Raw genomic sequence first — 27,435 nt, 5'->3', positions numbered from 1 at the left:
AACTGGTCTGATATCTCTGACAGAGGAATAAATGTACCGCTGGTGTTGTTGCCAAGACTGTAGGCTGGGAAACTTTCAGAGGTATTATTACGGATCAAAATAAGGAAAAAGTCTAGTAAATGTGGGCCATAAAAGGCATATTTTAAGGCCTATGAGCGTTTGTTAATCTTCGATACTGTAAAGCACAGCTTCTACTGCAACCTGTTTGGTTTCCACATCTTTGGAGGAGGGAGTGTGGCCCAAAACAAGAAAAAAAATCCACTACATATTGGCACTAAAATACATACTTTCCTAAAGACCTATGGGCCCTTGTTCAGTAGAAGATAAGTTTCACTGTAGCGAAGACAAAAAATGGCTCATAGTTCTTAAAGTATACATTTTATATTCCAAATTTACTAGATATTTTTTCTTTGTTTTGGCTCACACTAACAACTCTGAAAGTTATCTTCCCTACAATCTTAGCAACAACAGTACCGGTATATATATTTCACTGTCCGAGGTACCAGAATGATTTTTGCTTCTAATTTTCGGCACGGGCGTTTCTGGATCAGGGTACCTTACCTCAAATTTATACACTCACGCTTCTCCATCACCCATGAAAGCCTCTAACATCACCATGAAAATAGCTGTGGTCCAAGATATCTGTGATGAGGGAACGTTAGCACCCATCCTGACCCTGTTATTGGTAGATAACGCAGCTTATTTCTCTGTGGCCTTTCAGCATCGACCGTACGTTAGCATGGACCACTGAGGCCCGCTACACACTGAAGCGAACGGTCTGTGCCCCGTGTTATACGCGCGGTTAGTAGCCACGCGTTGTTTTATGGCATTTCACAGTTGCCCAGGCATTCCGCAAGCGGTGGAGCCGTCCGCGAAGATCCCAGGGGCCGATAGCCGTCCGCATCAGTTGAATACAGAAACTAGTTGATGTGTGCACAGTCCTACACTTATCGCGTAGAAGAAGCAGGAAAAATTCAGAATGAGATTTTCACTCTGCAGCGGAGTGTGCGCTGATATGAAACTTCTTGACAGATTAAAACTGTGTGGCGAACCGAGACTTGAACTCGGGACCTTTGCTTTTCGCGGGCAAGTGCTCTACCAACTGAGCTACCAAAGCAAGACTCACGACCCCTCCTCACAGCTTCAATTCTGCTAGTACCTCGTCTCCTACCTTCCAAACCTCACAGAAGCTCTTCTACGAACCTTGCAGAACTAGCACTCTTGGAAGAAAGGATATTGCGGAGATATGGCTTAGCCATAACCTAGGGAATGTTTCCAGAATGAGACTTTCACTCTGCAGTTGGTAGAGCACCTGCCCGCGATTTGCAAAGGTCCCGAGTTCGAGTCTCGGTCCGGCACACAGTTTTAACCTGTCAGGAAGTTTCATATCAGCTCACATTCCGCTGCAGAGTGAAAATCTCATTCTGGAAACATCCCCTAGGCTGTGGCTAAGCCATGTCTCCGCAATATCCTTTCTGCCAGGAGTGCTAGTTCTGCAAGGTTCGCAGAAGAGCTTCTGTGAGGTTTGGAAGGTAGGAGACGAGGTACTGGCAGAAGTGAAGCTGTGAGGACGGGTCATGAGACGTGCTTGGGTAGCTCGGTTGCTAGGGCGCTTGCCCGCGGAAGGCAAAGGTCCCCAGTTCGAGTCTTGGTCCGGCAGAAACGAAGTTTCAAGAAAAATTCATTTTAGCAGAGTATTTCACTAGAGAGGCAATAAGATTGTTTATTAGAGTATTTTGAAAATTTTCTACAATGTCAGTATAACCTTTTAATCAGTGAATCTAAGAGAAGAACAGTGCCATAAACACTGACGTCATCTAGGGTGACAATACAGTAATTATTGCAATTAAGGCGTAGAACACAAAAAAATAAAATTGTGTAATACCAAACGAACGAAATTAGGAAAAAATTGGATGATTGAAAATGTTGTTTTCGTTAATCATCTTTGATAAACATATTCATATTCTTACCATATGGTTACTGCTACTCGTTCTATCGAAGTAAGAGCCATCCATTTGCGATCTTAAAGTATCAAACTGATTTGCATTCCACCGACAAGCTCGGCAAAAGGACGAATAGATATAGGTTACTAATTGTAAAATTCGTCTTCGTTGTCAGGCAGTTTGCAATACAGTGTGACCAACTTTCCTTTCATACAGCTATGTTCCGAGGTAGGATGCATCCAAAATCTTCCTTTTCATGTGGAATTCCTCTTTATGTGTGGGCAGTAAAATTAAAATGAGACACATGGAAAAAGTGAATAAATTGCTTTTTATTTAAAAAGTAATCTACATAACTGTTTATACATTTGTCCCACTGTGAGCCAAGATGGGCACCGCACTCACGGAAAAATGTTTGCTGCTGCGTACAGAACCATGTGGTACCGAGTCGTGCCCCTCTCCGAAGCAAATCGACAGCCAGGAATGCCATTCTTCAGGACTCTAAAAACATGGAAATCGCCTGGGAAGAGATCGGGACTGTATGGAGGATCCGTAACGGCTTCCCAGCGAAACGTCTGCAGCGTGGTCGAAACAGTCTTGTCAATTTATGGGCAGGCATTATCCAGCAACAGAATGATGCCGTCCGTCAGTATTCCTCAGCGTCCTGGACTTGATGGCGCACTGCAGTTTTTGCCAAGTGTTCTCGTATCACTGTGCGTTAATTCATGTGATCTCTTTCACTGCCACTACCAGATGTTTGGATTCCTTTTTCCTTGGCAGCATTGACTATTCTGTCTCACAGTAGAGTAAGTGTGGTAATAGGCTTTGCTAGGTTAAGTTTGTAACAAGCCTATGGCTACTGCCGCTGTTGCGGTTGAAACTGGTACTGCACATTCTGTTGTCAACAGCCTTTGATGACAGGCTCGTTGTAAGTAGATGCACGCCGGAAGATTTTCTTTTCATAAAACATAATCGTAAGTTTGTCTTTGATGTTGTGTTCATCAACAGCATATTCGCCGAAATGTTCAAGGTGACCTCAAAAGCCCCTCAAACCTAGTTGATTGGTGAAATGTGATAACAAACATTTGCATGTGCACATTTGCCTTTAATTGGAGCGATACACTAGCACGATTATTTTTGGGTTTCTTCGCGTTTATCACCTCTTGTTTTCCAACAGAATTTTCGTCACAGATGAACAAGACGTGCTGTTTTATCTCACTATCCACGTGTCTACTGTTGCAGAAAATGCGAGCCGGTGGTGCCACTCGAACGGCACGTGGTCGAGCTACAGCAACTACTCATCGTGCGAGGCGATGCTGCCCAAGATGGAGGTGGTCGAGGTGATCGACGAGGTCATCGTCGAGGTGGCCACGACGCTCTACTTCACCGGCTACTCCGTCTCGCTCGCCGCTCTCATCGTCGCCGTCACGATATTTCTATACTTCAAGTAACGTATGACAGACAGTATTCCGACGTAAAGTACGTACGCTAGAGCCTCCTATCAGCACCTGACTACTAGACTGCTCATTCAGGTACTTTACACACTGACAGAAATGTAGCATTTTACACCATGAAGCACTAGACCGATATTTATCAAACACTGTGACTGTTTTCGTCGCATAACGAATATTAAATGAATAAAGTTTCGTTCCGTTCAGAATTGACGTCCATCTATCCATAGGGGCATGAATATACCCACCGAATTCGCTGTGGTGTCGAAGTGAACAGGCTCCATATGTCACCTCGAGGAATTTATTGGCTTGTTTATAGCACATGCTGTGTCGGTTAATTAGTACTGCTTCCTGGCGGCTGAAATTAAAGTATATGTCTCCCAAGCAAATTTGATGTAGCGGGGGACTGGACGAGCCAGTCAAGGATCTGTACCGTCACCAAGGCATTTATGGTGTGAACGTAAGTTTTCCTCCCAGAATCTGTCATTTGGTACGTGGTCACGAAGGATATGGTAACAGGGTTTAGCATTCTATAAACCTCATTAGCATACAGGGATGGGTACAACATTACCAAGGACTACTAACTGAGAACAGAGCTGCATTCACTGAGAACCCACCAGACATTGAAATCAGTAATGATGATATACCACCGATAACCCCAAAGGAAGTCCTAAATGCCCTTTGAGATATTGGCAGTGATTTTTGACAGATGCCTTAGAGGTGACGAAGCCCCAAAGGAGTGGAAAAAGGCAACAATTACATCAATATTTAAGAAGGGCAACAGGAGAAATTGTGCAAACTATCGTGGTCTTAGTGTGATGCCATCCATGGCGAGAGTCTATGGACGAATCCTAAAAAAGAGGATAGAAGAAGAAATAACTGAATCTGAAGAACAAAATGGATTCAGATCTGGTAGCTCCTGTACTGATGGAGTATTTACCCTCAAAAACCTAGTGGAGAAAAGGACAGCAAGGGGCCTTACAAACCACCTTGTCTTTGTAGACCTCCAGAAAACTTATGACACAGTTCCACAGAACAAGCTATGGACAAGTCTAATTGATAATGGTGTCTCACCGAGCTATGTGAAAGTTGTCAGACTCCTCTACTAAGGATGTACGGCAATGGTTAAAGTGAGAAATCAACTATCTCAAGAGTTTGAGGTGACAAAGGGACTACGCCAGGGATGCATACTTGCCCCTACACTCTTTAAGATCTACCTAGAGGAGGCACCAAAATCATGGAAAAGGAAATGCGGAGGAATGGCTGTCCCTATAGACGACGAGATCTTGTTCATTCTATTTTTTGCTGACTACCAAGTGTTAGTAGCTGGATATGAGGTAGATGCTAATTACGTGCTCCGCAAATTAAAAGAAGAATATGAAAAATGGGGACTTGTCATAAACGTATCTAAAACAGAATATCTGAAAGTGGGAGAAAATACTGTTAAAGACTTACAACTCGGTTCTGATTGTGTTAAAGGCTGTCATAATTTTAAGTACTTGGAAGTGACACTGTCGTCCAATGGTAGAAGTAAGGATGATGTAAACAATAAAATAGGCCAGGGCAAGCAAGCCATAAAACAACTAAATGGTATTCTCTGGAGCAAAAACATAACGCGCAGAACAACACATACCATCTACCACACAATTATGGAAAGTATCAGAACATATGGTGCAGAGTTGTGGGAAATAACTCAGAGGCAGAAAGATCGCCCACTGGCTGTCGAGATGGATTTCTGGAGACGGAGTTGTGGAAACTCCAGACTTGACAATACTAGGAATGATAGGATCAGAGAGGTTATGAGTGTCAAAAGCACAATCCTAGACTACATAGAAAGGAAGCGCCTACTCTGGTATGGTCACTTACAGCGTATCCCAGACACAAGATGGCCAAAACGGGTATGGAAATGGACTCCACATCAAAGAAGAAAGCGCGGTAGTCCTGCGAGATGCTGGGAAGACGACGTCAACGAGGCAGTGGCGGCGAGAGGTCTTAATGAAGGAGACTGGAATGACCGTGAACGATGGAGATTGGGGTGCGAGAGACGGCGGCAGCCGTAGAAACCTCGCTCATATACATATAAATCACCTCTTGACATGGAATTCAGTGTCGCTGAGTATTAACGGATCAGTGCTGTTGTCATATGTAACAGATCCCCAGATCACGATTGTCGAAGATGTACAAGGATGGGCCTCGAGAATTTTCACAGTGTTTTCTACAGACACGTTGCAGTCGGCTTGATTGCCACAAACAGAAGCGAAACTCATCTGTGAACATCACAGACCGGCAGTCAGTGCCTCTTTACAAGATGGCTCAACGCCAATCGAGTCCCTGTCGACTGTGGTACGAAGCCAGTGGTAAACAACTCATGGCAGCTCGAGATCTGCGCCCTGCTTCCAACAGTAATCTGCTGCCGACGGTTCGTAGTGACACTGCCTGTAACATCCACCTGGATATCAACTTTTCTTATTCCTCAGAGCCAGTCGAAAATTCTACCATATTCTCCTAAAATATTTGTTACCGAAGGACATGTGCCCATTCTTCTTGCTGGATCTCTCTGTACTCGTTCAGCCAGAGTTGCAGTGTAGTCAACTGACAAAGTCATATTTCGCTATGGAGCTCCTGTGTCCTTCATTTTAATGATTTGACCTTTCTAATCAACATATCCCATAGCTTACTGGAGTGCCTGGCAGTGGGCGACCAACGTCATGGCTTAACTCTTTCCGCCAGTGTATTTTAACAGAGTAGGGTCGATTACTCGCAAGCACATATCACGTGAGGGAAGATAGCCCTGGAAGTTTACAATAAACATGGTAACCCCCCGGCAGCGTCCAAGGTGGCCGCAAACGGCTTGCACAATGGCACTTGGCACTGAGGTAGTCAATTCGATCCTAGCGGTGAAAACGTTTTCGTACCCAACTGACCGGCAAGACGAAGAGAGTTGGAAGCGTGCAGCTCCTGATGACCACAACGTCCTGCGTTAAATTCCAAACCATTCTGAGCTGTGCCACGGATTGAGAGCAAGGAACACAATTGATGGTGACTTTTAACTTCGTTGGAACCGTGGTGCCTCTGGAGAGGAAGAAGTCACGAACTGACAGCGTGTTTCATCAACAAAAACACCAAGACGGTACTGTGCTATACACACATTTATTCGGTTTTGTACACAAGACACTTAGACTCAAGGCACTTCAGACAGAAGTAGTGCAAGTGCAGTCAGAAAAATGGGAAGCAGCAGAGGTCTTTCTAGAACCGCAGAAGCTATTTTAATCATTCATTCATTATGAATTTGGTGGGTTATTTATTCCAATGTAATTATGCAAGTTGTGAGTGCTACACCATAACATCCATCCTTGTTGTTGTTGTTGTGGTCTTCAGTCCTGAGACTGGTTTGATGCAGCTTTCCATGCTACTCTATCCTGTGCAAGCTTTTTCATCTCCCAGTACCTACTGCAACCTACATCCTTCTGAATCTGCTTAGTGTATTCATCTCTTGCTCTCCCTCTACCATTTTTACCCTCCACGCTGCCCTCCAATACTAAATTGGTGATCCCTTGATGCCTCAGAACATGTCCTACCAACCGGTCCCTTCTTCTGGTCAAGTTGTGCCACAAACTTCTCTTCTCCCCAATCCTATTCAATACTTCCTCATTAGTTATGTGATCTACCCATCTAATCTTCAGCATTCTTCTGTAGCACCACATTTCGAAAGCTTCTATTCTCTTCTTGTCCAAACTATTTATCGTCCATGTTTCACTTCCATACATGGCTACACTCCATACAAATACTTTCAGAAATGACTTCCTGACACTTAAATCTATACTCGATGTTAACAAATTTCTCTTCTTCAGAAAAGCTTTCCTTGCCATTGCCAGTCTACATTTTATATCCTCTCTACTTCGACCATCATCAGTTATTTTGCTCCCCAAATAGCAAAACTTCTTTACTACTTTAAGTGTCTCATTTCCTAATTTAATTCCCTCAGCATCACCCGACTTAATTAGACTACATTCCATTATCCTTGTTTTGCTTTTGTTGATGTTCATCTTATATCCTCCTTTCAAGACACTGTCCATTCCATTCAACTGCTCTTCCAAGTCCTTTGCTGTCTCTGACAGAATTACAATGTCATCGGCGAACCTCAAAGTTTTTATTTCATCTCCTTGGATTTTAATACCTACTCCGAATTTTTCTTTTGTTTCCTATACTGCTTGCTCAATATACAGATTGAACAACATCGGGGAGAGACTACAACCCTGTCTTACTACCTTCCCAACCACTGCTTCCCTTTCATGTCCCTCGACTCTTATAACTTCCATCTGGTTTCTGTACAAATTGTAAATAGCTTTTCGCTCCCTATATTTTACCCCTGCCACCTTTAGGATTTGAAAGAGAGTATTCCAGTCAACATTGTCAAAAGCTTTCTCCAAGTCTACAAATGCTAGAAGCGTAGGTTTGCTTTCCTTAATCTTTCTTCTAAGATAAGTCGTAAGGTCAGTATTGCCTCACGTGTTCCAGTGTTTCTACGGAATCCAAACTGATCTCCCCCGAGGTTGGCTTCTACTAGTTTTTCCATTCGTCTGTAAAGAATTCGTGTTAGTATTTTGCAGCTGTGACTTATTAAACTGATAGTTCGGTAATTTTCACATCTGTCAACACCTGCTTTCTTTGGGATTGGAATTATTATATTCTTCTTGAAGTCTGAGGGTATTTCGCCTGTTTCATACATCTTGCTCACCAGATGGTAGAGTTTTGTCAGGACTGGCTCTCCCAAGGCCGTCAGTAGTTCCAATGGAATGTTGTCTACTCCGGGGGCCTTGTTTCGACTCAGGTCTTTCAGTGCTCTGTCAAACTCTTCACGCAGTATCGTATCTCCCATTTCATCTTCATCTACATCCTCTTCCATTTCCATAATATTGTCCTCAAGTACATCGCCCTTGTATAAACCGTCTATATACTCCTTCCACCTTTCTGCTTTCCCTTCTTTGCTTAGAACTGGGTTTCCATCTGAGCTCTTGATAATCATACAAATCGTTCTCTTATCTCCAAAGGTCTCTTTAATTTTCCTGTAGGCAGTATCTATCTTACCCCTAGTGAGATAAGCCTCTACATCCTTACATTTGTCCTCTAGCCATCTCTGCTTAGCCATTTTGCACTTCCTGTCGATCTCATTTTTGAGACGTTTGTATTCCTTTTTGCCTGCTTCATTTTCTGCATTTTTATATTTTCTCCTTTCATCAATTAAATTCAGTATTTCTTCTGTTACCCAAGGATTGCTACTAGCCCTAGTCTTTATACCTACTTGATCCTTCGCTACTTCATCCCTCAAAGCTACCCATTCTTCTTCTACTGTATTTATTTCCCCCATTCCTGTCAATTGTTCCCTTATGCTCTCCCTGAAACTCTGTACAATGTCTGGTTCTTTCAGTTTATCCAGGTTCCATCTCCTTAAATTCCTACCTTTTTGCAGTTTCTTCAGTTTTAATCTACAGGTCATAACCAATAGATTGTGGTCAGAGTCCACATCTGCCCCTGGAAATGTCTTACAATTTAAAAATTTAGAGCTATATGTATGATTTACAGAGGTGTTTCTCTAATCTCTTCTTATCAGGTAGCAACTGGTAGGCAGTGATCCTTCAGTATGGGTGTCACGTGAATACTGTGTTCTGCTCTACGACACTGTAAAACAGAATGTGTGGATGGATTTGCAGCTAGGATTTGTAATCCGTTACTGTTGTGGAGGGGCGAAACAAGGAGGGCAAAGTGCAGACGAACACAATGCAAAGAGGACATTCCTGGCCAAGAGAAGACTATCGGTATTAGTCGTAGGCCTTAATTTTAGAAAAAAAAAAGCTTTGCGCAAGGTACCTTTGGAGCACAGTATTGTAGGCCAGGTAGGGAATCACGGACTGTGTGAAGACTGGAATGGAAGAGAATCGAAGCGTTTGAGACGTAATGCTGTAGAAGGATGTTGGAAGTTAGGTGGACTGATGGAGGAGTGAGTAGATTCTCCGCAGAATCAGCGAAGAAAGGAATGTATGGAGGACACTGACAAGAAGAAGGGACAGAATGGTAATTAATGTAATACATCAATAAATACGTGCCATGGTACTAGAGCGAGCTGCAGTGGGCAACATGTATCGGTAATACAGAGATTGGTGTAGGTACAACAAGTAATTTAGGACGTAGGATGCAAATGCTACTTTGAGATGAAGAGGTCATCATAACAGGGAATTCTTGATGTATAGCGCATTAGTCCAGTCAGAAGACTGATGTTTGGAAAAACATAAGGAAATAAAAAAAATAAAAAAATAAAACTGTCGTGAAAGTATCTAAGCATGTGAAATGTGCCACCTCTTCTGTAAGTAGCTCTACAAAATGAATGGAATGCAATTCTACAGGCATTTTGTTTAAGTTGGTGAATGTAGATATTTGTGTGAATAAATGCACTTCCTGGAGTCAGTTCGTTATCGTCCTGTACAACATTACTGTGGCAATGTTCTGGCACAGTCCACGTCAATGACAATAACTAAAAACCAAGATATGTAAACCGTGTCATAGTGTTTATTAATTATTACAATAAACGTGGTTAATGTGAGAAATGTACTGTACGTACGATGTATGATAGCGGTCTTCCTTTCTTTATATACTAGGTCAGGAGGAAGGTGGAAGGTACGTTGAGAAATGCCGTTAATAGGAATCCAGCTCAGACTGATTTATATCTTCAACCTGACAGTTGTCATCATCTGGCTCAGTGTATCTGGCTGAGTGTAAAGTGTTACTCCGTACCTTGTTTCATAGTGCACACGTTATCTCAGATCCTGAAAGTTAGTCAGATGAGCTATTTATCCCACTTAGAAGTCATCCTTTGCCAAAATGGGTTTTGTGTACGACAGATCGGAGGAGCTTTGCGCTGTAGACTGACAATGAATTGGAAGAAAACAATGAGATATCAACTGCCTCTATGGCGTACACAGGTATCGTTTGCAATAGGATTGGTCGTATTGTGCGGAAACATAATGCGAAATCTATTTTTAGGCCAGTTACTAACATTAGGATCATGTTAGGTTCCGAAAAGGAAGATCTTGATTTGTGTACAGCAGGTATCTATGGTATTCCTTGCACTTGTGACAATTCATGTACCGGCTAGACCATCAGTTCCTTGGAGGAGCGGTCTTTTGAGCATAAGCATCACACAGGGTTAGTGGCCGAGCGAATCTGCTATTGAACAATATTACCTTTCCAACAGTCTTCTCATGCTATATAAGAGCACAGAAATTCTGGCATACATTTCTAAGTATTGGGACAGTGTTATTAAGGCAGCACTTGAGGTTAAATTAGCAAGCGCCTTTATAAATAGAGAAGGAGGTTGTTGCCTAAATTCTGCTGAGAAACACCTTTCTACCTAGTCAAACAACAGAGGGATAAATTTAAAGCTACATCGCTTGCCTTTGGTATAATATTCACTGTCGCCAGCTTCCGATGTTGATCATAGTAGGTTGTTAAGGTGATGCGTCAAGTGTGTGTGTGTGTGTGTGTGTGTGTGTGCGTGCGTGTTGCCTTTCGGCATACGCGCACCATATGCCTCCACAGAGCTCTTTCGCTGCATGTTGTGCTTGAAAATAACAGGATGAGCACTTTTTGAAGTATCAGCGGTTGTCGAAGATGTCAGCCGGCTGCATTCCCCTAAGCCGTTCGAACAAATGTCGTCAGATTGTGTATTTACTGTTCCGGTTTTACTCTTTTTCACTACCACTGTAACAAACGTTGTATCAGAGTGCCCATACTTTCGGGAACTACTCAATGCTGTTGGAACACTACATCATTTTACTAAACAGGAACTTATTCCCCTCGTTATACCACTGGATAAATGTCTTACATCCATTATCTCAGGAAAAAGAAATATTTGTACGGTTTGAGTTCTACAACTTACTGAAAACAATACTACGGTGTTTTATATCACTTTATAAATTCACGTATGAGTTACTTTGCGACGTACGCTGTAGATTTGGTAATGTGACAAAAACTTTCTCGCATATTCTTGCGAATCGAATTTGAATAACGAATACATTCAAACAATAGCACCTACTACTTTCAGATTCCTTTAGACATCATTGTGCAAGTCCTATGTGTCTTACTGACATATTTTTCTCGATACGAAAATTACCCTTGGGAAAACATACGCTTAGTTACTATTTGCGTCCAATTGCTCCGGGAGATTTATCGCGGTAGAAGCATTTCCGTTCGTTCCTCGGCCAGTGCGAAACATTTGAAACGGCACAAGTAAATATTGATGTGCCCTACTGGCGTATTTGCTCGCAAGCCTCAGAGAAGCTCAGCAACATCCAGGCAGTCCGCCTGCCTGGATACGAGGGCTCATATTATTTACAGATATTTCTTTCTAATAACTGGTCCATAATATCACCTTTTTAGCGGCCGTTAGGCATTGTTTACTTGTTTTAGTACAAAATATTAAACACTGTTTTATGCGACCTATTCTGTTTCAGAGAACTGCGATGCCTCCGAAATGCCATCCACATGAATCTCATGTGGGCGTATATCCTCACCGACTTCTGGTGGATTCTGACTGGTATTGTAGAGGTAAGAGGGTATTATTTGTTCCAGTGTGTGGTTCTCACTGCTGATAAATACAAATATGTATTGCAACACCAGAAAACATAGCATATAAGGAAACAGTACATATTTTGAATACAGACTACAGTAGGAGGCATACAAGATGAATTTTGCAAATGATTTGTTATCAGTACTCTGGTTTGATGCCGCCCGCCACTAGTTTCTCTCCTGTGTCACCCTCTTCGTCTCAGAGTAGCAGTTGCACATTACGTCCTCGGTTATTCGTTGCTTTTTTTCTCAGTCTCTGTCTTCCTCTGCAGTTTGTACCCTCTACAGCTCCCATGGAGATTATTACCTGATGTCTGTAGGAATGTCCTATCATCCTGTCCCTTCTTCTTGTCAGCGTTTGCGATAGGCTGCTTTTTTCGCCCATTCCTTGTCTTATCAGCCCCATTAAGTTTACAAAATTCTTCTGTAGCTCCCTACTTCAACGTTTCGATTTTTCTCTGTACCGGTTATCCCACTGCGCTCCAAACATACATTCTCAGATATTCCTTCCTGGAATTATGGCCCACGTTTGATGACACTACCCTTGTTTTGGCCAGGAATGCCCTCTTAGTTTTGGTACACTGCTTTTTAAGTCCTCCTTGCTTCGTCCGCCACGGGTTGTTTTCAAAGTAGCAGAATGAGGTATTTTAGTCCATGTTCATGTGTTTCATGTTAACTTTCTCGACATTCTCATTTCTGTTACTTTTAATTACTTCAATCATTTGCCTGTTCGCTCTCAAACCATATTCTTTAGTCATTGTTCATTGCATTCGACATCGTGTAATTCTTCTTCACTTTAACTGAGGACAGCAGTGTCAGAAGGAAATGTTATCATTTATATCCTTTAACTCTGAATTTTAATCCCTCTCTAGAACTTATCTTTTATTTCCGATGGATAGATTGAATACTAGGGTCGAAAGACTACGTATCTGTCTCAGCTCCTCTTTACTCGGAGCACTTAGTTCTTCAATGCTACTTTTCCCTTTTGGTTTCTGTACATATTGTATGTTACCCGAACATCCAGCAGCAATTGTCGAACGCATTTTGTTAGTCGACAAGTCATATAATAGAGTGTTGATTTTTCTTCAGTCCTGCTTCCATTATCAAGCGCAACATCAACACTGCCTCTCTAGTGCCGTTACCATTCCTAGAGCAAAACTGATCGTCGTCTAAGAGATCCCCAACAACGGCTCTAACTTGGCTGGGTGTCGAATAAAACTGGATGTCGGGTATGGTTGAGTCGTTCCACGCTGCCTTACAAGTATTCCGCAGTTGATCAGTCGTAATGGATGATGAGTAGTGGTGTGCCAAACTCACGGCTGCCCATGACCAGATGTTTTAAATGGGTGATATATCTGGTCGTGAGGGAATGATCTGCTTCTGCGTTATCGAGCTGAAAGATAGTCACGGGAACTTCGGAAATAGGGCACAGTCATTACCCTTATCACGCAAGAAATGTAACGCTTACTTTTAAAACTAGCGCCTACGCGAACAAGACTTGATAGGGTTGTGTACCCAGTTGATCTCCTAATCATTATGCCATCATCTAGGCGCCTATGTCCATGACGAATCGAAAGGGAAGTTCGTTACCGCAAAACAGTCTGTCGCGATGCTGTACGTGGAACCGAGACTCGCCTGAAAAGGCGAAGTGGTGCTACTCCTGTGTCTTGTATTCTTGAACACACTACGGTCGGCATGTGTGTCTCTCTCTCTCTGTTTCCCTATCAAGGAAAACAGCAACAGGAGTCTATGCCGACAATTCAAGGTGTTCCAATCGTTGTCGCACGGTTCGTGAATACTTGTCTTTTTGCGGAAGCCCAATCCCTGATCCAAAGTACTTGACATGGCTGTACGAGGTCTTGTCAAAAAATTCCGGAACTTTGTCCAAAAAATTTTTCCACGCTTAACTTTTACTTATTGAGCATGGTCTCCTCCGGATTACTCCCCTCCACAATTGATAAACCGCTCCCAACGCCGTTTCCACTTCCGGAAGCAGTCCTGGTACGCCTCTTGCTGGATCGCACGAAAAGCTGTTTTCGAATTTTTTTGTATTTCGTCTAACGTTGCAAATCTTCGTCCTTTCAACGGCGTTTCTAACTACTTTTATTTACAAAGTCCGCAGGGGACAGGCCTGGAGAGTACGGAGAATAATGCAGCACATTGATTTCGTTTCTTTGTGCAATAATAACGCACCAACAAAGATGAATGTGTGGGTGCGTTATGGTGATGCAAAAGCCATTAATTGTTTCGCCACACTTCAGGCCGTTTATTCTCACATTTTCTCGCAGGCGTTGTAACACCGTGGCTTTGATGTTTGACCTGACCTAATGAGATTTTCTTCGGCCGGCGCATACGTTTTCCAACACTGTGAAAACGAACCTCTACTGAGATCCATTGCGAAGGATTTAACTCTGGTTTCAATATTATAGCTGTATATCGTCTCTCATCACCGGATGGAAAGCCTCGTGTGAAAACGAACCTCTGCTGAGATCCGCTGCGAAAGATTTAACGTTGGTTTCAATATTATAGCTGTATACCCGCCCCTCATCACCGGATCGAAAGTCTCGTCACAGACTGCGAAGCGAAGGTCTTTTCGGTCTTGACTTATAAGCCTTTGGACAAACTTGGCCATTTTCAAACCGCGTGAAAACGAACCTCTACTGAGATCCATTGCGAAGGATTTAACTCTGGTTTCAATATTATAGCTGTATATCCGCCTCTCATCACCGGATGGAAAGCCTCGTGTGAAAACGAACCTCTGCTGAGATCCGCTGCGAAAGACTTAACGTTGGTTTCAATATTATAGCTGTATACCCGCCCCTCATCACCGGATCGAAAGTCTCGTCACAGACTGCGAAGCGAAGGTCTTTTCGGTCTTGACTTATAAGCCTTTGGACAAACTTGGCCATTTTCAAACCGCGTGAAACAACATTGATAACACAGAGTATAGCTTAACGGTAGGCCTCCATCGTTATTTGGTGTGCCTCTATAGAGGTTCTCTTGAGTTTCACGCTACATTTAATGCAGACGCGTTGATGCTCTAAATCTGCGACCTCGAAATTCACAAACTGTGCGACAAAACGTTTTACTAAGTGCAGCAATGAAAAATAACAACAGACATGTGTGCAAGGATGCCAACCGTATTTCGCTCCAACACACCATTGGCGGTTCCCTTGAGTTTCACGCTACATTTAATGCAAACGCGTTGCTGCTCTAAATCTGCGATCTCGAAATTCACAAACTGTGCGACAAAACGTTCTACTAAGTGCAGCAATGAAAAATAACAACAGACATGTGTGCAAGGATGGCAACCGCATTTCGCTCCAACACACCATTGGCGCGAAATTACGAATGTTCTGGAATATTTTGTACACGCCTCGTAATATCCTGCACAGCCGAATGGGCAGCATCAATCCTCTAAGGCGTCAGTAGCAACATCTGATATTGAAATTATCTCTTTTTTCCACTTTCGTAATTGCACAATTTTTATGACGCTTACTAATTTCGGTTTAAAAACGTCATATTAGGATCTGTCTGGACAATGAACTGCAATTATTTAGTTCTAGTGTGATGGACATAGAGGAATTACGGGCAAAATTTAAACCGATTGTAAATCGTGATCTGGGCTAGTGTGCGATTAGAAAGTAGATTAAGTGTTAGACCAACGTGGTTTAGCAACGAAATTTAGAAAATTCTGAGGAATCAAAAGCTGTTGCACTATCGGTTCAAAAGAGAAAGCACAAAGGAGCGACAGGCAGAAGATAGTAAATAATCCTGCGTATGTGAAAAGATATCGCGAAGCATGAAACAGCTACAGTGTCACCGCCATACGGTAGCAAAGGATCTGCCTGAGAACACGAGCAAATGCTGGTCTTATGTAGAGTCGCTAAGAGGGTCTAAGGCTTCCGTCCAGTCACTTGTTGACCAATCTGTTGTGACAGTTAAAGATAGCAAAACAAAAGCCAAAGCTATAAACTCAGCTTTTGAGAAGATTTTAAGAGAATCGTACAAACATACCGTCGCTTGACAACACACAGAGTTCCGTATGGACGACATAGTAAAAAACATCCCTGTCGTAGAGAAAAAACCAAAAGAGTTGAAAAAAATAAGTCGGCTGGTCCTGATGAAACCCTATTCGGTTTCACGAAGAGTTCGCTACAGTATTGGCCCCCTACGTAGCTTGCACCTATCAAGAATCTCTCTCCCATCGTCAAGTCTCAAGTGATTGGAAAAAAGCACAAATGACTCCTCTATAAAAGAAGGGTAAAAGAATGAACCTGCAATAATACAGACCAAAATGCTTAACATCGGTTTCTTGCAATATTATAGAACATATTCTCAATTCGAACATAATAAATTTCCTTGAGACTGAAAAGCTTATTTCCACGAATCAACACGGTTTTGAAAACATCGTTCATGCCAAACTCAGCTGGTCCTTAACTCACACGATATACTCTGAACTGTGGATGGAGGGAGATAGGCAGATTCAATATTTCTAGATTTTTGGAAAGTATTTGACACGGTACCCCACAGCAGAGGCCGGCCGGGGTGGCCAAGCGGTTAAAGGCGCTACAGTCTGGAACCGCGCGGCCGCTACGGTCGCAGGTTCGAATCCTTCCTCGGGCATGGATGTGTGTGATGTCCTTAGGTTAGTTAGGTTTAAGTAGTTCTAAGTTCTAGGGGACTGATGACCTTAGAAGTTAAGTCCCATAGTGCTCAGAGCCATTTTTTGAGCCACTGCAGAGTGTTAACGAAGGTACGAGCTTACGGAGTAGGTTCCCACATCTGTCAGTGGCTCGAAAATTTCTTCAGTGATGAAACCCATTATGTTGTGCTCGACGGCGGATGTTAATCAGAGACAAAGGTATCGACAGCAGTGCCCCAGATAAAAGTGATACGAGCGGTATTATTTACTACATGCATAAATTATCTGACGGACAGTGTGGGCGGAGATCTGTGGTTCTATGTGTCGTTTATGAGTCACCGTAGGAGGACACAAGAAGACATCGAAAAGGTGAGAGACGGGCTGCTAGATTTGTTACCGGTAGGTTTCAACAACCTGCAAGTGTTAGGGAGGTGCTTCGGGAACTGAAATCTGAATCCCTGGAAGGAAGGTGACGTTCTTCTCGAGGAGCACTATTGAGAAAATTTAGGAAACGGGATTTTGAAGCTGAGTGCAGAACGATTCTGTTGCCTCCAACATATATTGCGTGTAAGAACCACGAAGAAATTGAGGCTCATACGGAGACATATAGACATTTCTTTTTCCCTCGTCCATTTTGGGAGTGGAACAGGAAAGGAAGTGACTAGTGCGGTACGGGGTACCCTCCGCCGCGCACCATACCATGGCTTGCAGATTATGTATGTAGATGTAGATGTGAAGCCCATTCAACTAATCTTATTAATATTTAAGACAGAGTAATCTCTACTGAAGCGTATATTACAGTTTTAAATAGTTAAACTTCCTGCTAATCGTATGCACACAAAATTAATCGCCAGAAAATTGCGGAGCTAAGGTGGCGAAAAGCAGGATGATTTCAAAACAAAAGATATGTGGTATTTATTTAGAAATATGTTTAGAATAACAAGAAATCGACAAATATAAGGATTGTATGTGCGTTGTCTATTAAACCGGGAATCTAGAAACGATGGAGAGGCTTCGTCCCGCCGTAGCCCTCAGTGGTTCCACAACCGCACAACAGACTACAGCAGTCCACCCACACAGAACTCAGAGTTATTGTCCGGTTCGGCCCCCGTGCCCCTCCCCCTCCTCTTCCCGGGGAACGTCTCATACCAGACGAGTGTAGCTCCAAATGTTAGCGTGGTAGAGTAATGACTGTGTACGCTTACGTGGAGACAGTGTTTGCGCAGCAATCGCCGACATAGTGTAACGGAGGCGGAATAAGGGGAACCAGCCCGCATTCGCCGAGGCAGATGGAAAACCACCTTAAAATCCATCCACAGGCTGACCGACGCACCGGACCTCGACACTAATCCGCCGGTGGGATTCGTGCTGGGTTCCGGTACTCCTTTCCGCTTGGGAAGCAGCGCTTTAGACCGCGCGGCTAGCCGGACTGGCATTATAAGGATACTGCGCTTTATCTGATTTATGGATTTTTATGTAGCAAGGATTACCGCTATTTATGATTACTTACACACTGTTATCTTTTTTTACAGGTATCAGAGAAAGTGAGTAGCTCTGTATGCGTCGTCCTGGTGCTACTTTTCTACTATTTCCAGATGACTAACTTCTTCTGGATGTTCGTAGAAGGTGAGAGCTTTTAATTTTCAGCTGAGTTATAGAAACTTGAAATGCAGCTTCAGTACTGACTCAATGAAATTCGGAACAGTTGTGCAAAACTAATGTTGGTGAGGGGGAGACGATACGATTTGTGACACTGCGTCAAGGACTAAATGTAGAATCAGTACGACACACGGATCAGATGTATTGGTGTAAGCGTTTTCGGAACTGCTTCCAAGGCGGTGACCATCATTCCTTGTACTTTTCTCGTGTTCGTGTAGGAGGTATCTGCGATACATTTGCACGCTTCTAGCAAAGTTGGGAATGTGTAATGTATAAATCTCAGATGAGAAAACTGATTCAGAATTAACCGAGAGAGATGACACAGTGGTTACGAAACAGAGCTCGCGATCTGGAAGGGAGAAATGCAAATACATGACCACGTGCTAATCTTGAATCAGTCCGTTACTGTTTTCGTCTTACTCCAACGGACCTATCCCGTCAATTCTAATGACCTCCTCCTCGACAGGGTATTAATTACCTTGGTTCTCCACTCGGAATAGAGTCGATACAGATTTGTGTAGGAAACGACAAGGTTTTTCATATATATTAATAGATTTAATTTTCGGCAATGCTCTCAGTGCTGTACCTGACTTAATATCCTTCGGAATCATTCCAGAAATATTACTGGCACGAACATTCTGCCGTACATGCAATAACGTAAGGGCACGCTCTATAGAGTCGGCTATCAAATCCCTGTCCGTCCTTTCTGATACTAATATGCTTTTAAGTTTCTACCGACATCTTCTCCCATGTAGTACTAGAGAGAATAATTTTGATGCAGCTGGGGTGAGATTTTATCCAAATCCAATTGTAAAGAACAAGGTAAAGCAAAAATACGGCTACAGGACATGCGCATCGGTCAAACAGGTCGGGTGACCACGAAGACGTCGTGTTGAGACCACTTAACAACACCGTTAGCCTTGAGAATAGCCAAAATTCAGAGACGAAGAGAATTCACAAGTTTCTTCACGTACTGCTGATCATGCTGAAGCCAATTAATGGTTATCTTACGTAGAGCTACGCTACTATCGGGATATTGGTCCTCGTTCATAGTCTTGGTAACTAGACTACGTTGGTCCAATTTATGTTACGGAAAACACACCCAAAATGTCACAGAACCATCTCGAGCGTGAACTAAACTCTCGACACACTGCGACCTGAAAGCCTCATTATTCCGTTTCCGCACTCTATGCCTTCCAGACCTTGCACACTGTAAGAGCGCGTGAAGTCTTTTGCATAAAAACAGTTAGCTACCACAATCTGCTTAAAAATGCTGAGTTCTTCACATGTTTCGCTTTCGGCCAAAGGCAGACGAAGGAGCCGATGAATCATGGAGCTGAAGAAGGCCTTTTTGTATCGGGGCGAATGACATGAACTGGCGTGGATGATGCTACATGTACAAGTAGGTTTCTGAAAACCGAAAACGTGTTTGTTGACAATTTTCCTAATAGAAATGTGAAGGTAGTTAATGGAGTTCTCTTTTTCATCTTCATCAGAAAAAGTTATGTTTGGGTGTGTGCTTCCTATTGTTTGGGCAAATCCGTTGACCTCACTGGTGTTGCCTCCTATAAGTAATAAAATGTCGTCAATATACCGTTTATAATAAATCATATTACCTTTTCGCTGTGCAAACTTGGCAAAAAATTTACATTCTAAATTATTCACAAAAGTATCTGCTAAAGTAGCAGCTAGACTATCACCCATCCTGAGCCCATCTTTCTGAAAATGTTTTGTCATTGAAGATAAAAAATATGTTAGCTGAATCAGATTCTAGAAATTCAGTTATTTGTGTACACTACGGAGTACTGATTACTGATCTTGTTACTGGATAGGAGATTAGTCTAATAATGTCAATAATTTATTACACTGGGACATTACTGTAGAGGTTTTTTTTTTTTTACTTCGAAGGATGCTAACGTCGCATTAGTTGGTGTGTGTATACCCTTGATTTCATTTGCTAGCTCAGAACTGTTTTTGACCCCAAAATAATCATCGAAAATGTAAATTGATTTTTCCTTTATTGTATTTCCAACCCCCCTCTCCGGGGGGGGGGGGGGGGGCGGGGGTTCGAGGTACAATAAAGATAAAATCAATTTACATTTTCGATAATTGTAAGAGGAGGGCGGGGGCGGGGGGGGGGGGGGTGCGGGCTGACAGCAGCATAATACTTCTGTCTGCAGATAAATTTAAAAAAAACATAATAATCAGATTTAACAATAAAAAGAGGTCAGAAAACTGAGACTGTTTAAAACTGATACATAGAGAAAAAGTTGTGATGAAAACATAAAAAACAAAGAGATCAGTGATGCTGATTAAAAACACTTAGAAAAAAGGCAGGCACAATTATAAACACGGTGACACTCAGGTTTCTGTTCGCAGCACTTTAAAAATGGGATGTGTAAACTGCTACAAGTTTACCATTACGGTATATATCTTGCTGATGGTTTCACCTGGTGCAGAGTGCCTTACATATTTATTTCGTTTTCTTACGTTGTGCGCATAGCTCTAGTGTTTTCTTGTTCCTTCTCTGTTTATATAATGTACTTCATTAAATAGATAGCCCTGCTCACAGACTGCTACGGTTTTTTTTTCATTCTTTTCTTGGAACGTGGTGCCGCAGCGTACGAGAGGCGCTCTAACGGTCACGTTCCTCTAATCATATCAAATACGCCCCAACCCCGCCCTCTCCAGTCCACCTCCTACACTATGACAATGACACAGCCTTTCTCGCCCTCTCTCCTACCCTTCAACGGTCTCAGTGCCTTCTTGAAGATCACCTTGACCTTTTTGCCACATGGTGTAACAAGTTATTCCTAAAAATCAATCCTCCCAAGACCCAGGCAATCCTAATAGGTCGTACCACTCGCTCCTTCCGGCTCCTTGATTTTCCCTTACCATCTGCGCTCGTCCTGTCCGCAAAGAATCAGCTAGAGGAAATTGAATAAAATACAGATATATGGTTATAGCAAGCTGCAGCAAGATCACTGGTAGTACATGTATTCAGCAGCTGACTAACCTGTGTTGTTGACTCTCCAGATCATAGCGCAGGCGAATTTCTTCGTCACTGCTGAAGCCCCATTTCCTAAGGTCCTGCGCCGTGACTCCTCACTTCCGAGCTAGTGGAGCGTGTTCCGTGTTACATATGGCAGGTGTGAAACTGCGGCTGGTACCTCCTTGACATTTGATCGGTGTGCTTCAGGCAAAGAATCTCCCCAAGACGCGCTCGACGAATTCCAGGAGATGAAGGAATTGGTGTAGTTGTCTATTTGAATCTCTTTCTTGATCTGAGTCTTGGTCGTTGGGGCTTGTGTATAAACAGGGGATGACTGGGGTCAGTTTGCATAGTTCTTCGTCTCCAATTCAGCAACTGCTTTCCTGCGAATACCTGGGTGTAGCTTAATGCTATACCGATAATTTGGCACAGTTTACTAACAGGAGTTAGTCGTAGAAAGCCTGCCACAATACATCCAGTCTCCTTGAAACCTGTGTCAGCCTGTTTGGCATGAACAGAATTTTCTGAGACTGATGCAGAATATTCTGCTGCGGAGAAACTTCGTGCCAGGGCAGATATTGGAGGTACTTTTGACTGAGCGCCCAGGTGGTTACTGTATGTTCGGCCCATCTCTTGGTCTGTAAGAGTGGAATAGTTTTCCCTTCTCCAAGTGGAGCCCAGGTATTTTAGCTTCCCTTTTCCGTAGATGAAATGGGCACACTTGTGTCTTTGCACGGTTGTCCTTCAAGTGGTTATCATCATAGTACCTACACAGATCATCGAGAGCTCTTCTCTACTTAATTTCCACCTCCTAATAGCTTTTATCTGGGGCAATGGATGAGTTATGTTAATCGGTAATCATTAGCGACTGAATGCCCTTTTTCAACCAGCTGTTTGTGGATGACAGTATCCTAAGCTGCTGTGAGGTCAATCGAAGGCAGACCTGTAACTTGACCTCTTTCGTACGCAACCGAAATATGTTAGATCCTCTTAAGGATACACCCACAGCAAGACCTTCCTGGAAGAAAACCTGACTGTTTCTTTATGAGACCTTTTTCAACGTACTCCGATATTAGATTTAAAATCATGCTTTCCGGAACAATACACAACTTGTACAAAGGTGAAACTGAACGAGATTCTTTTGAGTCTATTGGCTCTTTCCCAGGCTTTAGAGGTGCTAGTACTCCACATTTCTTGGGAATTTACAATTTTAAAATTCAAGTAGTCGTAAAATTTAACATCCACTGTTTTGTAGCAGGTTGTAACCTCCCCACAAAAATTTAAAGAATGAAAATATTTAAAATGTGAATTGGACATCGTGCTGTAAAACGTAACCTCCCTGTAAAAATATGAAAATGAAAAGAATTGAATTCAACCAAGTGTAGCGTCCCCACAAATATTTGAAATGACAATAATTAACTGTTAATGGGAATAGAGGCATATGTTGTTGAGCTCCCATAAAACATCGTTAAATTGAAATAAAAGTGACTGTAACTTCGCTACAAAAATATTGAAAAATAATCGCCCAATGTAAACTCGACACAAAAATGGAGAAATGAACATTAATCATTAAACCCACAATAATAGGGCAGCATCGCTGACCTTAGGTCCTGTGCAATAACTAATCCGATAAATTGATTCTGGGATGAAAAGCATAGGAAATATTGTTTCAATTGGAATGATTCTTTTCTTAAAAAAGATTGCTTTGAAAACAAAATTATTATTGGGGCATTTCTTGAACAAATTAATTACAATTAACATACATTACATTGTCAGATGTGCGCAATGCTGCTTCATTACCTTATTTAACAATATACCTCGTCCCGAACCTTGACCAGAGACCCATGTCGACGCCCGCCGGCTCCTCACACATAACTCCGACTCGCAACTGCGTCCAAGACGCAACAGCGTCCAACTCGGAACTGCACTCTCGCGCAGTCAAGCGCAGACTAGCAACGATAAACAACTTCCTGGTCAGAGATTCTGTCATACCTCACCATCGCTGGTACTGAATACGTACGCGTTTCATAACCCTCCACTGGGGGGGGGGGGGGGGGGCAAAAATTTGGCAGCGATGGTGAGTCATTCGGACTTGCCATGAGCAAGAAATTTTTTCAGAATTAATTAACTTTACAATTACAGCATATATACAGATATAGAACATGAAGTAAATATGGTGCACATGCACCAAGTACAAAACATAATAGGCAATGACAAAATGTGAGTACAAAACATATTAGCAAATAACATAAGTGCAGATGCACTGAAAAACTCTTTAGCATTTTCACAATAAATAAACATAATGGCAAAAAAAATCATGTTGACAAGTGACGTAAGTCCACATGCACTGCAGTTCAGAACATATCAGCAAATCAAAATGTACATACAATGAGTAGTAATCATGTTATAAAATGACAAAAGTGCACAAGCACTGGAATTCAGAATATATCAGCAAATCACAAAATGTATATACAATAAGTAGAAATCATGTTAGAAAAATGACAAAAGTGCACACGCACTGTAGTTCAGAATATATCAGCAAATCGAAATGTACATACAATGAGTAGTAATCACGTTAGAAAATAACGAAAGTGCACTCGCACTGTAGCTCGAGAAAAAAATGTATAGACCATGAATACAAATGATGGTAGCAAAAAATGATTTTCACTATGTTACAGGAATTAGGATAGGAAAGGGAAGGATTGCATCATGGCTGTAGCACTTTAGGTTGCACGCAGCTGCACTGAAAGACCATATCTTTCCACAGAAGTACAACACCAAGTGAGACAATCTGAAGTTCTTTTCCCAGAAGCATTTATCAGCGTAGCCAAGACACTGAAATGTCGTAGTAATATTCCATGTTATCATTTTGGCAGTACATCAGGTACACCAAACAGTGGGACCATAACAACGGCTCCATCGCTCACGGTGGTGGACAGCATGTCGTGTCAACACCACCCTCTTACAAGGCACACCAACGTAGAATTAGTGCAAAAACCAAATATAGTGCTCCATGATCAAGGGGATATACAGAACAAATGGATATTAAAGTAATTCAGCGTAGTTAGGTCAGAAAGTGAAGGACATTAAGTCACATACTAGTCTTCATTCAGAATTACATTAGCAGTTTGCGGCATTCATAGCCCAGTTATTGAACATTTCTGTACCATGTATGTAGTATTACAGAAGAATGTTCATTAATTGATTTACAGACAACATTGTCATTGGTCGTTTCAATACCATAATCAGTAGCGTTCATTTCCCAGTTACAAAGCATAATCAGTAGCATTCATTTCCTTGTTACAAAGCATTATTAATTAATCATTGGTCATTTTAATACAGTAATCATCTCAATACAGTAATCAGTAGCATTCTTTTCCCAGTTACAAAGCATAATCCGTAGCATTCATTTCCTTGTTACAAAGCATTATTAATTAATCATTGGTCATTTTAATACAGTAATCATCTCAATACAGTAATCAGTAGCATTCTTTTCCCAGTTACAAAGCATAATCCGTAGCATTCATTTCCTTGTTACAAAGCATTATTAATTAATCATCGGTCATTTAAATACAGTAATCATCTCAATACAGTAATCAGTAGCATTCTTTTCCCAGTTACAAAGCATAATCAGTAGCAATCATTTCCTTGTTACAAAGCATAATTAGTAGCATTCATTTCCTAGTTACAAAGCATAATTAGTAGCATTCATTTCCTAGTTACAAAACATTATTAATCATTGGTCATTTCAGTACCGTAATCAGTAGCATTCATTATTCAAGTGACATATTATTCATAGCTGATCAGCATTACTCAGAACTATCTTAAACTGGTATCATTATTTGGGACAGGTAATACATTTTTTTTATTAGCAATGCATTGCGTTGGGTAATTATAGGGGAAAGAAAGAAAAAAAATTTGCTTTTGGGTTGTTGCTGTAAATGAAAATGTATAACGTCATTCGTCATGAGTCAGCTGTAGCAAGATTATGAAACAAGTAGAGAATATGTAATCACATTCATAAATGACATAGATTTAATGAACAACTGCTTATAGCACATTAATTTCATAAATAATTTCTCCTGCAAGAATATACAAAAAATGGATTACTAAGCTGAAAGAAGAAATCCATTTTATGCTGAAATGTAGTGAACTTCGAATTAACAGATAGTGAAATGTGTATAAAAAATGTGTTCCACAGCTGTCCTTTCCAAAACCTTCCCTCATTATACTATGCAATAATTATGCTGTCAAAGCAAACTGCAACAAATACTTAATTAACTACATAGCATAAATACATAAGTTCAACAATATCCTCATCTGTAAAGAAAAAAAACTTCATTATCCATCACTTCATTATCATAACTCCATTATTATCATCACCTGTAAAGAAAAACTTCATTATCCATAGTAGCATATTCTTCATCATTATTCATCACCATTCATTGTCTTCTGCAAAAAAAAAAATCATTTCATTACTCATTACATAACTATTCCTTATCTCTAGCATATTCCATCACTAAAACTAAGATGTGTAGTTCTGTCTGACAGCCTGCGTCAATCGCCTTGTATTCTTAAAGAAAAAACTAGTTAAGACTGCTATTCTACGATGTGTATAGTATATTCTTGTTAATACTTGTAAATCCTGATCCATTTACTCTTCATCACGAGGTTTGCATCTTCTTTCGTTCATTCCGAAGGTGAAATTCCCATTTCTGTTTAATTTATTTCTTTTACACATCATTTCTTTCTGAAATTGATAACCAAAGATTAATGTCTTGCATTTACATCATATACTCACTAAATAATGACAGGTTTATGATAACATAATTAAGCATATAGCACACCATGACAGAAAACGTAATATGAAAAAAAAATAGACAGTGTTCAAATGCAAATATGTACACAGAATAACACAATGCAGCAGCAAAAAATGTAAAACAGTCATGATGTTGAGATATCATAGGGCAAAAATGTCAAAGTCAACTGGTGTGTGTTATATCTTAATTATTTCACAGTGCATATAAACAAAATATGAAAACAATCGTAAATACATAAGAAAATGATGACAAGAAATGTGACCTCCTTTGAGTTCATGTTGTATGTTGTGTAGTTAGTAGAGGCGAGAATTAAAGACTTTAATGGAGAGAGAATTTAATAAAATTAATATGTCACTAGATAAAATTGCATAATTATTCATAAGATACGTAAGTTTCTCTGGAAATAATGTGCACAGTCTGATATGTAACGACAAGAAGAGCGACCTGCTAACCTTACCTTGCCGGGCACTTGCCAAGAAAAATACGATAATCATCAATAAGTAGTCACATAAATATAATTGCAGAAATAGTCATAAATGTGTAAATTCATCTGGAAAAATATGCACGATCTGATGTGTAAGGACAAGAAGAGCGACCTGCTAACCTTACCTTGCCGGGCACTTGCCAAGAAAAAATACGATAATCATCAATAATTAGTCATGTGAATATAATTGCATAAGTGATCATAAAAATTAGTAAATGGCATCATAGTATGTTAAATCATAAAGTGTCTTCATTCAATAAAGGGTTTAATATTGGAGACATGGTGGTTGCCTTTAGTTTTTCTGGTTCTCAAAGTTTCGACGTGTACAACATTGGGGTGAGGAATGTTGCGAATCCGATATGGACCTGCGTATAGAAGTTCAAATTTACTGCACTTACCTTTTATTCTGCTGGATAAATAGTGTGTACGTACTAATATCTTCTGTCCAATGTGAAAGTCACGGCGTATACAAACTTGTTTTTGCTGTCTTCTCCGGCGCTCTGCGGCACGTTTGATGTTGTTCAGCGCAATGTTAATTATTTCATGGTGTCGTAGTCGACGAGATGTAGGAAAGTTTACTAATTCTGTAATTTTGTTAGGTGGTTCAACATTTTTCAGTATAACAGACGGAGATAGCATAGTGGATTCATTTGGTATGGAATTAATTACTTCTTGGAATGAGGATATACGTGTGTCCCAATCAATATGTCTTTTGTGGCAATATATTCTACACAGTTTACCAATTTCTTTCATTAATTGTTCACAAGGGTTCGAAGAAGCATGGTACTTGGATATATAGATGGGAGAAATGTTTCTAGCTCG

At 41.3% G+C, this 27,435-nt stretch overlaps 1 protein-coding gene across 1 annotated transcript in view; it reads left to right on the top strand.

Moving 5' to 3' along the window:
• Positions 1-27,435, top strand: part of LOC124788687 (diuretic hormone receptor-like) — a 358,447-nt gene that overhangs the window by 236,954 nt on the left and 94,058 nt on the right. Inside the window, exons 4-6 of the mRNA XM_047255969.1 lie at positions 3,183-3,387; positions 11,899-11,992; positions 18,191-18,284. Coding sequence (XP_047111925.1) covers positions 3,183-3,387; positions 11,899-11,992; positions 18,191-18,284 — 393 coding nt within the window. The remainder of the gene's footprint in view (positions 1-3,182; positions 3,388-11,898; positions 11,993-18,190; positions 18,285-27,435) is intronic.

This window comes from Schistocerca piceifrons, chromosome 3 (genome assembly GCF_021461385.2).
Source record: "Schistocerca piceifrons isolate TAMUIC-IGC-003096 chromosome 3, iqSchPice1.1, whole genome shotgun sequence".
NCBI classification, from domain to species: Eukaryota; Metazoa; Arthropoda; class Insecta; order Orthoptera; family Acrididae; genus Schistocerca; species Schistocerca piceifrons.
Note: the sequence above shows the minus strand (reverse complement) of the source record. Positions and strands in the feature narration are given on the sequence as shown.